This window comes from Macaca thibetana, chromosome 16 (genome assembly GCF_024542745.1).
Source record: "Macaca thibetana thibetana isolate TM-01 chromosome 16, ASM2454274v1, whole genome shotgun sequence".
Taxonomy (NCBI): domain Eukaryota; kingdom Metazoa; phylum Chordata; class Mammalia; order Primates; family Cercopithecidae; genus Macaca; species Macaca thibetana.
Genome location: NC_065593.1, coordinates 36,371,107 through 36,388,147, shown reverse-complemented (window position 1 = coordinate 36,388,147; position 17,041 = coordinate 36,371,107). Strand labels below are relative to the sequence as shown.

Sequence of the window (17,041 nt, the reverse complement as noted above, 5' to 3'; positions counted from 1 at the left end):
TCTACTCTGAGTCTTTGATTATTATGTGGTATGTAATCACAGATTCAGATGGATCGAAACATTACCTAGTGTAAACAACCGAGGTGCTTTGAGGTAGAGCCAAATACCTCTTGAAGATTTGAAATGTGAGGAGAGAAGTATATATCAGTTCAGAAGGGAAGAGATTTTTTTTTTAAAGTTTTACCTCACTCCTCTTTAACTACCTGTTCGCCATTACTTCCCACCCTGAATCCCCATCTCACCACTGACACAAATACACACATTTGTCTGGTAGTAAGATGTAAGGTCAAACTGCTAAATTTGGTTTCTTTGTCTTTGCCTTAATTGGAGAGACTTTAGCACATACCTATAATGCATCATAAGTAAATAAAGAACTTTCTCAGTAAAATAATTTTAAAGCATACTTTTTCCTTTTAATTTCCAGATTTTTTGCCATATGCTGAAAAGCATAGTGCCCTGTGTTTGAATTACTTCTTGCTTAAATTAATCGTAATTTAGCCTTTTGTTAATATCAGTGAAGAGCCTCCAGTAGGGGGCACTCAAGACTAATGGGTTGCATAGTTATGTTTTTATTTTAACAGAAATAGCTTCACCTTTTCTGACTAAAAAAGCAATCCAAACAATAACATCAAATAGTAGGTAGTGTTTAAGAAGAGTGATGTAAATATAAACGTCCTAACATGGGAGAAGATATTTACATATAGGTTACTGAGAAGAAATTTAGGTTGTATATAAAATATATTTAGTGTAATCTCAGTTTAGAGAAAACAAAATTATATGTGTGCATTTATATTTGTATATATGAAGAGAATGATATGAAAGGACCAAAACATTAACATTGGCTACTTCTTTTTTATTTTTTTTTTGGAGACAGAATCTTATTGAAGTGCAGTGGTGCAGTGAGGGCTCATTGCAGCCTCGACATCCCGGGCTCAAGTGATTCTCCCACTTTGTATTTTTTTTTTTTTTTGTAGAGATGGGGTTTCACCATGTTGCCCAGCTGGTCATGAACTCTTCGGCTCAAGCGATCATCTGCCGGCCTCAGCTTTCTAAAGTGCTAGGATTACATGCATGAGCCACTGTGCCCGGCCTTGGCTACTTCAAAGGATGGAATTTTGTAGGGTTAAGGACACACTTTCCCTTTCTTACTTTATAATTTCTTTGCTTGAAGGTTTTTTTCCCAATTAGCTTATATATAACATGTATGGCTTTTGATAATGTATTTTATAATTTTAAGGCCAGATGTGGTAGCTCATACCTGTAATCCCAATACTTTTGGAAGGCCAAAGTGGGAGGATCGCCTGAAGCCAGGAGTTTGAGGCCAGCCTGGACAACAAAGCCTGATCCCATCTCTAAAAAAAAAAATTACATAAAATAAGAATAATTGGCCAGGCACAGCAGCTCACGTCTGTAATCCTAGCACTTTGGGAGACTGAGGTGGGTGGATCATGAGATCAGGAGTTCGAGACCAGCCTGACCAACGTGGTGAAACCATCTCTACTAAAAATACAAAAATTAGTCAGGCTTGGTGGTGCGCACCTGTAATCCCAGCTACTCAGGCTGAGGCAAGAGAATTGTTTGAACCCAGAAGGCGGAGGTTGCAGTGAGCCGAGAGCGCGCCACTGCACTCCAGCCTGGGTGAGAGAGTAAGACTCCGTCTCAAAGAAAAAACAAAAGAAAAATTTTAAGTTATGTATGGTTTTTGTAAAAAAAAAAAAAAGATCTAAACAATAAGAAATGTAGAAAGCGATTATTCATTACTCAGAGATGGTGTAAATATTGTTGTCTGGTGTAAATATTTTTGCAGAATTTACACATATACAAACTTACTTTTTATTTTATTTTATTTTTTTTTTTTTGAGACGGAGTCTCGCTTTGTTGCCCAGGCTGGAATGCAGTGGCACCATCTTGGCTCACTGCAAGCTCTGCCTCCTGGGTTCACACCATTCTCCTGCCTCAGCCTCCGAGTAGCTGGGACTACAGGCATGCACCACCACGCCCGGCTAATTTTTTGTATTTTTAGTAGAGACGGGGTTTCACCGTGTTAGCCAGGACGGTCTCAATCTTCTGACCTCGTGATCCTCCCGCCTCGGCCTCCCAAAGTGCTGGGATTACAGGCGTGAGCCACCGCGCCCGGCCCACAAACTTACTTTTTAGAAAATGAGGTCATAGACCAGGCGTGGTAGCTCACGCCTGTAATCCCAGCACTTTGGGAGGCTGAGGCAGGTGGATCATGAGGTCAGGAGATCAAGACTGTCCTGGCTAACACGGTGAAACCCTGTCTCTACTAAAAATACAAAAAATTAGCCGGGTGTGGTGGTGGGCACCTGTAATTTCAGTTACTTGGGAGGCTGAGGCAGGAGAATGGCATGAACCTGGGAGGCAGAGCTTGCAGTGTTCTGAGATCGCGCCACTGCACTCCAGCCTGGGCGACAGAGCAAGACTCCATCTCAAAAAAAAAAGAAAAAGAGGTCATGCCACCACAGTGGCTTACGCCTGTAATCCCAGCACTTGGGGAGGCCAAGGTGGGAGGATCACTTGAGCCCATGAATTTGAGACCAGCCTGGGAAATATAGTGAGACCTCATTGCTACAAATTTAAAAAAAAATGTTAGCCAAGCATAGTGGCACGCACCCATAGTCCTAGCTACTTGAGAGGCTGAGGTGGGAGGAGGATTGCTTGAGGCTGGGAGGCAAAGGTTGCAGTGAGCTGAGATCACACCACTGCATTCCAGCCTAGGCAGCAGAGCAAGACCCTGTCTTCAAAAACACAAAAAGAAATGAAAATGAGGTCATATTATACATCCTATTGTGCAAAGCAGTTTTCTGTTTTTCACTTAATATATTGTGAACATCTTTCCACGTACACTACTTTTTTTCTTCTATGTACACTAATAAGTCTGCTTTGTGCTAATAACTGCATAGTATTTTGTTGTTTGACTGTAGCATAGGTTTTTTTTGTATTTGTATTTGTATTTGTTTTTGGGTTTTTTTTTTGAAACAGAGTCTCGCTCTGTCACCCAGGCTAGAGTGCAGTGGCATGATCTTGGTTCACTGTAGCCTCAATCTCCTGGGCTTAAGCAATCCTTTCACTTCAGCCTCCTGAGTAACTGAGACTACAGGCACACACCACCACACCCAGTCATTTTTAAAATTTTTTGTAGAGGCTGGGTGTGGAAGCTCACACCTGTAACCCCGCCACTATGGGAGGCTGGGGCGAGCAGATCACTTGAGGTCAGGAGTTCAAGACCAGCCTGGCCAACATGTTGAAACTTTGTCTCTACTAATAATACCAAAATTAGCTGGACATGGTGGTGCTTACCTGTAGTCCTAGCTACTTGGGAGGCTGAGGCAGGAGAATCACTTGAACTCAGGAGGTGGAGGTTGCAGTGAGCCAAGATCATACCATTGCACTCCAGCTGGGGAGACACAGTGAGACTCTATCTCCAAAATAAATAAATAAATAAGTTTTTTGTAGAGATGAGGTCTCACTATGTTGCCTAGGCTGTTCTTGAACTCCTGGGCTTAAGGGATCCTCCTGCTTCAGCCTTCCCTAGGCATGAGCCACTGTGCACAGCCTGTAGTGTAGTTTTTTTAACCACCTCCTTATTGATTGTCTCTTTTTTTTTTTTCCTGTTTTAGACAGAGTCTTCCTCTGTCACCCAGGTTGGAGTACAGCCTCACACTCTTGGCTCACTGCAGTCTCCACCTCCCAGGTTCAAGAGCTTCTCATTCCACAGTCTCCCGAATAGCTGGGATTACAGGCATGCACCACCACACCTGGCTGGTTTTTGTATTTTTAGTAGAGGTGGGGTTTCACCATGTTGGCCAGGCTGGTCTCAAACTCCTGGCCTCAAGTGATCCACCCTCCTCTGCCTCCCAAAGTGCTGGGATTACAGGCATGAGCCACCACACCTAGCCTAGAATAAATTTCTTAAAGTGAAAATATTAAGCCAAAGGAATAGATTTTTGAACATTTTGTTTTATATTATAAAATTACCCTCAGAAACTATGCTCCAAAGTATGTCTCTACGGCAATGAATGGGAACTCTTGTTTTCCCATATCTTTACCAACTTTGGGTACCAGTCGTTTAATTTATTTATGTCTTTGAAATGGAGTCTTGCTCTGTTGCCCCGGTTGGAGTGCTGTGGCTCGATCTCGGCTTACTGCAACCTGTGCCTCCTGGGTTCAAGAGATTCTCCTGCCTCAGCCTCCTGGGTAGCTGGGACTACAGGCGCGTGCCACCATGCCTGGCTAATTTTTTATATTTTTAGTAGAAACGGGTTTCACCGTGTTAGCCAGAATGGTCTGAATCTCCTGACCTGGTGATCCGCCCGCCTTGGCCTCCCAAAGTGCTGGGATTATAGGCGTGAGCCACCACGCCCCGCCAGGTACTAGTCTTTTAAATCTTTGCCAAATCGATATAGGGAAAGTCCTTTAAAAATATGTTTTTTTTTTTATTATTGGCATAATTTGTTAAACAGCTTTAATGACATAATCCATATACTATAAAATTCATCCTTGCAACATGTACAATTCAGTGATTTTCAGTGTATCCACAGAGTTTTGCAAACATCACCACTGTATAATTTTAGAATATTTCCATCACCCCAAAAAAGAAACCACCTCACAATGAATTTCAGAATATTTAAAGTGTTTGCTCCTTGACTCACTTTTCAAATCTCATGCAAATTTTTCTTATGGTCAACTATAACTTTGTACCCTATGGAGAAAGTAATTCTGGTTCTGGGAAACTCACAGTTCCAGATTTAAAAAAAAAAAAAAAAACCCTCTTTTCGACTGGGCGCAATGGTTCACCCCTGTAATTCCAGCACTTTGGGAGGCCAAGATGGGTGGATCACCTGAGGTCAGGAGTTTGCAACCTGCCTGGCCAACGTGGTGAAACCCTTTCTCTACTAAAACTACAAAAAAATTAGCCGGTTGTGGTGGTGGGTGCCCACCTACTACTCAGCTACTCTGGAGGCTGAGGCAGGAAAATCGCTTGAAACTGGGAGGCGGAGGTTGCAGCGAGCCAAGACGGCGCCATTGCACTCCAGCTTGGGCAACAAGAGCGAAACTCGTCTCAAAAAAAACCAAAACCTTTTTCATTAACTGTCATTCTCCATTCTACCCTCCCTCAGTCCCTCATAACCACTAGTATGCTTTGTGTTTCTGTGAATTTGTCTTTTCTTGACATTTTATATAAGCAGATCAGACAGTATGTGGCCTTTTATGTCTGACTTCTTTCACTTAACATGTTTTCAAGGTTTATCTGTATTTTAGCATCTATCAATGTCTTTTTAATGACTGAATAATTTTGCATTTTATGGATATATCACATTTTGTTTATCTGTTCATTGGTTGAAGGACATTGGATGGCAGAAATATTTTTAAAGCTCTGAAGTTCATAATTTCTTTTTTTTTTTTTTTTTTTTTTGAGACGGAGTCTCGCTCTGCCGCCCAGGCTGGAGTGCAGTGGCCGGATCTCAGCTCACTGCAAGCTCCGCCTCCCGCGTTCACGCCATTCTCCTGCCTCAGCCTCCCGAGTAGCTGGGACTACAGGCGCCCGCCACCTCGCCCGGCTAGTTTTTTGTATTTTTTAGTAGAGACGGGGTTTCACCGTGTCAGCCAGGATGGTCTCGATCTCCTGACCTCGTGATCCGCCCGTCTCGGCCTCCCAAAGTGCTGGGATTACAGGCTTGAGCCACCGCACCCGGCCTGAAGTTCATAATTTCAAGTGATTGTTACTTTACGTTTTAAATTTTTGGCCCGGTATGGTGGCTCACTCTTGTAATCACAGCACTTTGGGAGGCCGAGCTGGGTGGATCACCTGAGGTCAGGAGTTCGAGACCAGCCTGGCCAACATAGTGAAACCCTGTCTTTACTAAAAATACAAAATTTAGCCAAGCCTGGTGGCGGGCACCTGAAATCCTAGCTACTTGGGAGGCTGAGGCAGGAAAATCACTTGAACCCAGGAGGCAGAGGTTGCAGTGAGCCGAGGTTGTGCTACTGCACTTGAGCCTGGGCAACAGAGCAAGACTCTGTCTTAAAAAAAAACAAAAAAACAAAAAAAAACCACTATTTTTTAGAAGCTTGGCATAATCACATAATAATTTTCAGTTGTATCACGGAGGCCAATCGTTTTGCAAAAGTAATATAATTACTATATAAATATTTGCTAATAATCGGAAATTCTAATTTTGGCATGTTGAATACCTGGTAAATCAGTAGTTTGATTTATATTTTCCTGAAGGTACATAATGGGTAAACTACTCTGTCTAAACCAGCACTGTCCAGTAGATCTGATGGAAAGATGAAAATGTACAGTCTAGTACAGTAGCTGCATGACTGTTCAGCACTTGAAATATAGCTAATACTACTGAGCTGCTGACTTTATAGTTTTAATTTAACTTATTTATTTATTTATTTCTTGAGATGGAGTCTCACTGTCTCGCCCAGGCTGGAGTACAGTGGCACCATCTTGGCTCACTGCAGCCTCCTCTCAGGTTCAAGCGATTCTCCTGCCTCAGCCTCCCGAGTAGCTGGGACTACAGGTGCTTGCCATCACGCCCGGCTAACTTTTTGTATTTTTAGTTGAGACGGGGTTTCACTGTGTTAGCCAGCATGGCTTCGATATCCTGACCTTGTGATCTGCCCGCCTCAGCCTCCCAAAGTGCTGGAATTACAGGCATAAACCACCACGCCTGGCCTCTAATTTACCTTTTTTTTTTGAGATTGAGTCTCGCTCTGTCGCCCAGGCTGGAGTGCAGTGGTGCGATCTCAGCTCACTACAAGCTCTGCCTCCTGGGTTCACACCATTCTTCTGCCTCAGCCTCCCGAGTAGCTGGGACTATAGGCACATGCCACCACGCCTGGCTAATTTTTTGTATTTTTAGTAGAGACGGGGTTTCACCGTATTAGCCAGGATGGTCTCGATCTCCTGATCTCATGATCTGCCCACCTCGGCTCCCAAAGTGTTGGGATTACAGGCGTGAGCCACCACACCCGGCTAATTTAACTTTTAAAAGCTACATGTGGGCCAGGCACAGTGGCTCATGCCTATAATCCCAGCACTTTGGGAGGCCAAGGTGGGAGGATCACTTGAGGCCAGGAGTTCAAGGTTAGTCTGGGCAACATAGCCAAACCCTGTCTCTACAAATAATTTAAAAATTAGTTAGGCATGGTGGTGCTTGCCTATAGTTCTAGCTACTAGGGAAGCTGAGGCAGGAAGATTGTTTGAGCCCAGGACTTCAAGGCTGCAGTAAGCTATGATTGTGTCGTTGCACCCCAGCCTGGGTGACAGAGTGAGACCCCATTTCTATTTTTTTTTTTTTTTTTTTTTTTGAGACGGAGTCTCGCTTTGCCGCCCAGGCTGGAGTGCAGTGGCCAGATCTCAGCTCACTGCAAACTCCGCCTCCTGGGTTCCCGCCATTCTCCTGCCTCAGCCTCCCGAGTAGCTGGGACTACAGGCGCCCGCCACTGCGCCCGGCTAGTTTTTTGTATTTTTTAGTAGAGACGGGGTTTCACCGTGTCAGCCAGGATGGTCTCGATCTCCTGACCTCGTGATCCGCCCGTCTCGGCCTCCCAAAGTGCTGGGATTACAGGCTTGAGCCACTGCGCCCGGCGAGACCCCATTTCTAAAAAATACTCTTAAGAAAAGCTGCCGGCCGGGTGTGGTGGCTCATGCCTGTAATCCTACCACTTTGGGAGGCCGAGGTGGGCAGATCACCTGAGGTCGGGAGTTCAAGATCAGCCTGACCAACATGGAGAAACCCCACCTCTACTAAAAATACAAACTTAACCAGGCGTGGTGGCTCACACCTCTAATCCCAGCTACTCAGGAGGCTGAGGCAGGGGAATCACTTGAACCCAGGAGGCGGAGGTTGCAGTGAGCCAAGATCATGCCATTGTACTCCAGCCTGAGCAACAGAATGAGACCTTGTCTCAAAAAAAAAAAAAGAAAGAAAAGAAATAAAGAAAAGCTTCCAATTTAAATTCCTGCTTAGCTTTTTCTAAGGTGCCTAGTGAGAGGTAACAAATGGAGAATGCCCTGTGGCATGTAAGGGGAGGGGAACTGGAAGAAAATCTTGTCATTCACTTGGTTTCTAATTGAGATCTAGGTGGATCACAGATTTCTCCTTTGTGGCCGGACAGAAATGTTAGGGTGTTACCACTGCAATGGGAACAGCCAAACAACCTTTTGTTTCTTTCTCAGTTTTCTTTTTCTTTTTCTTTTTTTTTGCGATGGAGTCTTGCTCTCGTTGCCCAGGCTGGAGTGCAGTGGTACAGTCTTGGCTCACTGCAACCTCCGCCTCCTGGATTTAAGCGATTCTCGTGCCTCAGCCTCCCAAATAGCTGGGGTTACAGATGCCTGCCCCATGTCCGGCTAACTTTTTGTGTTTTTGGTAGAGATGGGGTATCGCCATGTTGGCCAGACTGGTCTCGAACTCCTGACCTCAGGTGATCTGCCTGCCTTGGCCTCCCAAAGTGCTGGAATTATAGGCCTGAGCCACCGCTCCTGGGCTGTTTTTCAGTTTTCTTATGTAAAATACTCATTTTCAGAGCAGACACCTTTTTCTTACTGCTTTTCAAAGAATTTCGTTATCAGTTTTAGTTTGCAATATTAACTCTTTTTTCTGGAGGGAAGATATGTATTAGAAGAGTATATAAAGTAACCATTTCTGGAGATTTTTGGGTGGAAAGATAACAGATCTGACTTCTATGTTAAGTCAACCTTAAACACTTTTGTTTTCCTTGCTTTTATTTAAAATTACTGTCTTTCAAAACCTGGAACCTTTTTTGTAGGTCAGTATTTATACAAAGAGAATTAGCAATATGAAACCTGGAGGGCCATCTGTGAGTTGCAAAGCAACACCTGTGGCTGTTACTAGCCAACTAGCATAATCATAATTTGGAGTCATTTGACCTGACTACTAGGATTTTTTTTTTTCCTAGTTCCTCTACTTATATTGTACTTTTTAAAATGAGTTTTAAGTCTCTTCTCATAATTTGTTGCCTCAGTTTCCTTTTTTCCTATAAAATTATAAACAGTAATACTATATTTGCCTCCTTCCTAAAAGTATAAACACTGAGGTATTTATTAAGGATTTCATATTCCTTTCAATAAAAATATTCTAGGGAGGCAATAATGATAAAGAACATGGACTCAGGCCAGGCACAGTGACTCATACTTATAATCCCAGCCCTTTGGGAGGCTGAGGTGGGTGGATCACTTGAGGTCAGGAGTTCTAGAACAGGCTGGCCAACATATTAAAACCCCGTCTTTACTAAAAATGCAAAAATTAGCCAGGCATGGTGGCAGGCACCTGTAATCGTAGCTACTTGGGAGGCTGAGGCAGGAGAATTGCTTGAACCTGGGAGGCGGAGATTGAAGTGAGCTGAGATCGCACCATTGCACTCCAGTCTGGGCAACAGAGCGAGACTCAATCTTTCTTTTTTGAGACAAGGTCTTACTTGTTCGCCAGGCTGGAGTACGGTGACAGGATCATGGCTCACTGCTGCCTCAACCTCCTGTTCTCAAGCAATTCTCCTACCTCAGCCTCCTGAGTAACTGGGACTACAGTTGTGCACCACCATGCCCAGCTAATTTTTTTTAAAGTTTTTTATAGGTCAAGTACAGTGGCTTATGCCTGTAATCCCAGCACTTTGGGAGGCTGAGGCAGGAGGATTGTGTGAGTCCAGGAGTTCAGAGTTCAAGATCAGCCTGGGTAACACAGCAAGACCCTGTGTCTTTAAAAAAAAAAAAAGAGTTTTATGAGCTAGATTTGGCAAACACCTTTAGTCCCAGCTATTCAAGAGGCTGAGGTGGGAAGATCATGTGAGTCTAGGACTTCAAGGACAACCTGGGCAACATAGCAAGACCTCATTTCTAAAGTATGAAAATAAAATATTTTATGATCAGTAGAATCATATTTTCAGATAACTCCATCTTTTTATGAGTATATTTTAAAAATTTTTTATCAGAAAAATTTGTATTACTTAAATGGCTGTCTGTAATAGGTAGATTATTTTCAGATTACTAAAATCACAAGACTGTTTACTTGATTAATTATTTATGTATGTATTTATTTATTTATTTAGTGAGACAGTTTCGCTCTTTTGTTCAGGCTGGAGTGAAGTGGACTGATCTTGGCTCACAGCAACCTCTGCCTGCCCCAGGTTCAAGTTATTCTCCTGCCTCAGCCTCCCGAGTAGCTGGGATTACAGGTGCATGCCACCATGCCTGGCTAATTTTTGTATTTTTAGTAGAGATGGGGTTTCACAATCTTGGCCGGGCTGGTCTACTTGATAATTTTTAAGGAGACTCACCTAATTTTCTTACATTTTGTTTTTGTAGGTAATTTTAACCAATCAGATGACAACAAAGATTGATAAAAATCAGGCCTTGCTCGTTCCTGCATTAGGTGGGTAATTAATCAGATAAACATTTTAGTTAATCACAGTTTTTCTTATCTCTTTCATTTGATTTTCCAGATAAACATTTTAGTTAATCACAGTTTTTCTTATCTCTTTCATTTGATTCTCATTGAATACTATAGCTTCATGAAAGCAGACTGTATTTGTCTTGTTCACTGGTTAATCTTAGCACTAAGCACAGTACCCTTAAATACTGGCTGTTCCTTTTAGTTATTTAACATTTATTGAGTGGCCAGACACAGCCTCTCACACCTGTAATCCCAACACCTTGGGAGGCCGAGGCGGATCACTTGAGACCAGGAGTTCAAGACTGGCCTGGTCAACATGGTGAAACCCTGTCTCTCCTAAAAATACAAAAAATTAGCCGGACATGGTGGCGCACACTTGTAATCCCCCCTACTTGGGAGGCTGAGGAATGAGAATTGCTTGAACCTGGGAGGCACAGGCTGCAGTGTGCTGGGATCGTGCCACTGCACTCCAACCTGGGGGACAGAGTAAGACTCTTAAAAAAGTGCGTATCTACTGTCTGGCAACTATAGTGTCAAAATTCTTGCCCCCAGGGAGTTCACAGTGTTAGAGAGAAGGAAGGGTGAATATACTTAAACACAAATCACATTACAGTGAATATCGTGGTTTTGTTAGAATGCAATGCTTCAAGGTTTATTTCCACTAAAATCTTAAAGAGTATTCTACCAGAGTTTTGGCCAGGCACGGTGGCTTATGCCTGTAATCCCAGCACTTTGGGAGGCCGAGGTAGGTGGATCACCTGAGCTCGGGAGTTTGAGACCAGCCTGACCAACATGGAGAACTCAGTCTCTACTAAAAATACAAAATTAGCTGGGTGCGGTGGCACATTCCTGTGATCCCAGCTACTCGGGAGGCTGAGGCAGGAGAAGCGCTTGAACCTGGGAGGCAGAGGTTGCAGTAAGCTGAGATTGCGCCATTGCACTCCAGCCTGGGCAACAAGAGCAAAACTCTGTCTCAAAAAAAAAAGTTTCTGCCCTGGACTAGTTTTCAACTAATGGCATAGATCATTCTATAAACAGATAATGTCGTAAAGGTTACAATAGAAAGGTACAGGGTACTGTACAAAGGACAGATTCTAACCTGGCCCAGGTGAGCAGGATGAAAAGGAGGAAGGTTAGGGAAGGGAGTGTAATAGTCTCATGTTTCTTCCACCTCTTTTTGTCACTTTCTATCACCCATTTAATTAAGAGCTTCCTAATGTTTGGATCCACTCAGGGGTAATCAAACTCAGCCTTTCTCAAACTCATTCTTTCAGCACGCCATGATAAATCAGAAAGCAAATTTATAAATTTAGTGAGAATTACAATTGTCAAACAGAGTGAAATTTATGTTTTCTAGTCAGTTTATTTTCTTCCCAGATACCAGAAAGTTGGGAAAGCAGGGGTTCAGAGTTGGTGAGCAGAGAAGCAAATAAATGGAAATGGATGCCCTCAGGAATGTTATGCTTAAGTTGTAATAATTCTGATGCCGACCTTACTTTACTAGCAGAACACCCTTTATCTTGGATATTGCTAGGATATTGTTCAATATAACTTTCAGTTATGATAGAAATGTTCTATGTCTGTGCTCTTCAGTGCAGTAGCCCTTGCTACATGTGGCTATTGAGGCATTTAAAATGTGGCTAGTGCAGCTGTGGAATGGAATGTTTAATTGAATTTTACTTAAATTTAAATTGCCACATGTGGCAAGTGACTGCCCTGTTGTACAGTGCAGCACTGGATAAACATAACTCCTGTGTTCTAGACTTCAGTCCCACTATTAGCTTTCTGTTTTTGACAGTGTTTGCTGGTATGATAGGTCACTGCTCATTTTACATTACTATCAGTTTAGTTTCCTTTATATTTAAGAGGCTCCCTAATCCCTTAAAGAGATTTAAAAATCAACGTAGACCACTTCTGTGTGAAAATAAGATGGCTGAATTTGCTGTGATTGGAATTAGAAACCGGACCTCTCTTTGCTAGTTCTGGAATTTGGCCAGGATGCACATCAAAATCTCATTCCTACCCTCCTGATTTGTTTCATACAAACTTTGTTGCTGTGTCTGTTCTTTGGTCTTCTATTGCTATGTCTCAGCTTTAGATTCTGTGTCTTGCGTAGAAATGGATCATCAGAATGCAACAGGCAGAAGACTTAGAAGTGCAAATCAGTAGGGTAATGACAAACCCTTTGAGCTGAGTGGGACTGAGAAGTAACCTAACATATAACCTATTAGTAATTGTTTTACCATGAAGATTTTCAGTGCTGGACACGTAAATTGCTGAGTTCAACTGCCCTCTTTGCCCTCCAAATCCAGCATAAAAGCAAATGGTGATCTCAGGGCAGTTTCACACCTAATATGACTAATAATAAAAGTCTTGTGTTTCAGGAGCTCAGTTTGTCCAATCCTGAGCCCATCATCTCTACCTCACAAATTATATCCACCTTTTCATTTCCTTGCACTGTGTCTACATGATACGATAGTACTCCCAAGCACCATTGCTTAAATCTTGAGTTACACCTAATGCTTTTTTTGGGTCTTTTTTTCTTTTTAATGTGAAATAGAATATACAAATGAAAATGTGTATTTAGAAGAGCAATAATAAATGTCCAGGTGCCCATTGCTCACACTGACAAATGGAACATTACCACACCCCAGGAGCCTCGTGTACTCTCCCCCAAAGAGGCAACCACTGTCCTGAATTTTGTATAATTGTCACCTAGCTTTTATAGATTTTACTGTCTGTATATCCCCAACAGTCGCTTATTTATAGCTTTTATATAAATAGAATTATACTGTATATGACTGACAACTTTTGCTCATTATTATTTTTGGATTCATCCATGTTGTTGTATGACAGTGTAGTTCATTTCCATGACATGAATATGCCACAACTTAATTACATATTCTGTTGATGTCAAAAAAAAAAAAAAGAATATTTTACCAGAGTTTTTACTTTTCTTCTGGAGGTCAGAAATATGTTAGGCTTGATGATATGGAAAATTGACACACATATGGACTCAGACAATAAAGTTTTCTAAAAGCAAATAGAGAATAATGATTTGCATTATTTCCCTAGATTGGTAAAAATCTTGTAATCTCAGGATATTACTCATTTTCCAGGTTTTTTGAAAGCAAGTAAACTTTTGTTATGTTAAATAAAGTAAGATTTTGTTTGATCAGAGGGGTTCTGAGAAATGTATAACCAAGTCAGTAAGGCAATATACAGTTATTATGTTCTTTACTCTTAGGGGAAAGTTGGGGACATGCTGCTACAATACGGCTAATCTTTCATTGGGACCGAAAGCAAAGGTCAGTATAGAAACAAGTTAATAATTCTGAATATTGGGTTAATTACACTGAATGAACACTTACAGATTTCTTAGAGCTAGTCCTGTGGATGAGATATACAATGACCCATGAAGTAACACTTTTGTTGCCTTGTCTGATATCACCTAGAGCAAACATAGAAATGTGCTGTTATTACTGCATATTTAGCTACATAGGAAATTCTCTGGAATATTTAAATGATGGGGCGCATGCACCCGAAATGAGTAGGTGGCCAAGGAATGCCATTTTCTAAAGCTCTTTGAAATAATTTATTAGCCATGTAGAAGGAGGTGAGTACTCTGTGTTCCTGAAAGAGATTGAAAAAAAAGAACAAAATCAGGACAAAAGGAAAATTGTTGAGGTTAGCTTTAAAATTAATTTATTTGGAACATACAATGGTTTTTCTTAGTTCCTTAGTGTATTTCTTGTATAAAATTGTGTCTTTTTTTTTTCATTTTGTATTTTGCTCTCCGGCTTTTATTATCCAGTTACCTGCATTTCACAAGTATTGTTCTTTAAAAGTATGGCAGCATGAAATCTTTGTATTTGTTTTTAAAGCTGCTGAGCAAGTGAACAAACCAGCTTTTATTTTCTTGAAAATAGGCCATTGAAAGCAGTGAAGTCTTTTCTATACTTCTAGAAAATGTCAGATTTATACTAGCCTCTCTGCTTTGTGATTAATTGGTATAACCTAGAGGTCTTGGTTTGGAAATGCTCTAATAAAGGGAGAAATTAAAAGGCATGCGGGTAAAGATGGAATAAAGGGTCACTTAAATACATATTGGGCCTAGCCAGTGAAATCGTCTATTTTTTAATCTATATTTCTTTGTTGTTTTACAAACTGAAAAAAATCTTGCCTGACCAAGTTAGGTTTTGCGGACCCGAAGCTCATAACAGAATCGATTACACTTCTGTATGTATCTTTTGCAACTGATCGTGCAGTTTGTGTCTTCTTTAAAAATGGTATTTGCGAAGAGCTCAGGTAACGTTTTTTTCCCCACAATACATAGTGCTTTACTATTGACTGTCTCCCCCTAATTTAAACAAATTTTTTACTTTAAACCAATATGTCTGGTAAATCCTCCCCCTAATTTTTTTTCTATGATCACAATTTGAGATAGTTCCCCTAGTTTTGTAAGTTACGTGGCTGTATACTAGAGCCACAAAAGGAGTTCTTTTCTTGGCACCAAACCTTATTGTAAAGATTTGGCAACAGTTCTCCAGCTGAGAGTCTTTTGAACATATTGTTTATACTTTCCCAGTTTTAGGTTATTCTGTAAAGCACATTCCATCATTTATTTTTTCATAGGAATTACGCCTGAGCTAGTATACAGTAGTCTTCTTCAGACTATAATTAAATATTCACTAATAAAATGCATTTAAGAAGAAAAATAATAGGAGCAGAGCAAGATATTTCATCTTTTTATGAACTCATCAGGAGGAAAACTTTGACTTCTTTGTCAAGTTCTAGAAGTTAGCATTGATAAGGTACCCAAGAGATCAGAAAATCTTGCTTACCATGAGTTAACCTTTTATGAATTCACCTTCTTACAAATCCTTCCCAAGAAATTAGAAAATAAAATACATGGCCGGACACAGTGGGTCACACCTGTAATCCGAGCACTTTGGGAGGCTGAGGTAGGTGGATCATGAGGTCAGGAGATCAAGACCATCCTGGCCAACGTGGTGAAACCCTGTCTCTATTAAAAATAAAAAGTTAGCTGGGTATGGTGGCACATGCCTTTAGTCCCAGCTACTCAGGAGGCTGAGGCAGGAGAATCACTTGAACCCGGGAGGTGGAGGTTGCAGTGAGCCAAGATTGTGCCACTGCCCTCCAGCCTGGTGGCAGAGTGAGACTCCGTCCCCCCCAAAAAAAGAAAATGACGTACAACACCAACATTGAATATAGATAGATTGGGGGAAATCTGCTGTTCTATAATATTTTTTCTACATCTCATAAGATCTTTTTTAATTTTAATTTTTATTTTTCATACTGTCATTTTAGTGCTTGCTTGTACTAGGTATTTTACTAGGCACTTTACAACATTTCAGATAATCTTTTCAATAATTATTTGCAGAACCTATACCGATTATTATTAAAAGTCAGAAAACCAAGGCCCAGAAAGGTTAACTGAATAAGTATTAAATAATAGCTACTATTTATTGAATATTTATTAACTGTCCTTTATTGTGCAAAGCACTGTATGTATACGTATATATACATGTATGTATATATGTATACATATAGATGTATATATACACATGTATATATACACATGTATATACATATATATGTGTATATGTACATACATGTATGTATGTGTATGTATATATATTTTATTTTATTTTCCACATAATTCTTTGAAATAGTATTACCAGATGAGATCGGGCACATTCAGGGTGGTATGGCTATAGGCTGAAATAGTATTATCTACATTTTATAGCTGACTTTATAAACTTTTTTTTTTTTGAGAGGGAGTTTCGCTCTTTTTGCCCAGGCTGAGGTGCTATGGTGAGATCTCGGCTCACTTCAACCTCCACCTCCTGGGGTCAAGTGATTCTCTTGTCTCAGCCTCCTGAGTAGCTGGTATTATAGGCGCCTGCCACCACGCCTTGCTAATTTTGTATTTTTAGTAGAGACAGGCTTTCTCTATTTTGGCCAGGCTGGTCTTGAACTCTTGACCTCAAGTGACCTTCCCACCTTGGCCTCCCAAAGTGCTGGGATTACAGGCGTGAGCCACCACACCCAGCCATAGCTGACTTTATAATAGAGTTCATTTCTTTTCTTCTATGATGACTGTTTTTAGAAGGTAATTGTAGTATTGCGTTGATTGCCAGCCAATCTGAATATGTAGCTTATTCCTTTTTTTAGGTAAAATCTTTTTTCTTCAAACTTTTTTTTTCCCAGGCTGTGGATATATGATAAATAATGTACATACTTTATGTAATCAAAATAAATTGACATCATTTAATAGAATTGAAGTAGTTTTGCTCTTTATCATTTGAAACCTGGCATCTTTAAGTTGTTGAAGTTGCATGAGCTTGAGCCCAAAAGTTGGAGAACAGTCTGGCCAAAATGGCAAGACATCACCTCTATAGATAAATAAAAAATTAGCCGGGCGTGGTGGTGGGCACCTATAATTCTAGCTATTTGGGAGGCCAGGGTTGGGAAAACCGCTTGAGCCCAGGAAGTCAGGGTGGCAGTGAGCTATGATTGTGCTATTACACTCCAGGCTGGGCCACAAAATGGGACCCCATCTCTAAGATATT

General features: G+C 41.2%; 1 protein-coding gene across 1 annotated transcript in view; it reads left to right on the top strand.

Annotated features, from left to right (window-relative positions):
- Nucleotides 1-17,041, top strand: part of RAD51C (RAD51 paralog C) — a 42,797-nt gene that overhangs the window by 19,044 nt on the left and 6,712 nt on the right. The window contains exons 6-7 of the mRNA XM_050764737.1: nucleotides 10,358-10,424; nucleotides 13,693-13,753. Of these exons, the coding sequence (XP_050620694.1) occupies nucleotides 10,358-10,424; nucleotides 13,693-13,753 (128 nt within the window). The remainder of the gene's footprint in view (nucleotides 1-10,357; nucleotides 10,425-13,692; nucleotides 13,754-17,041) is intronic.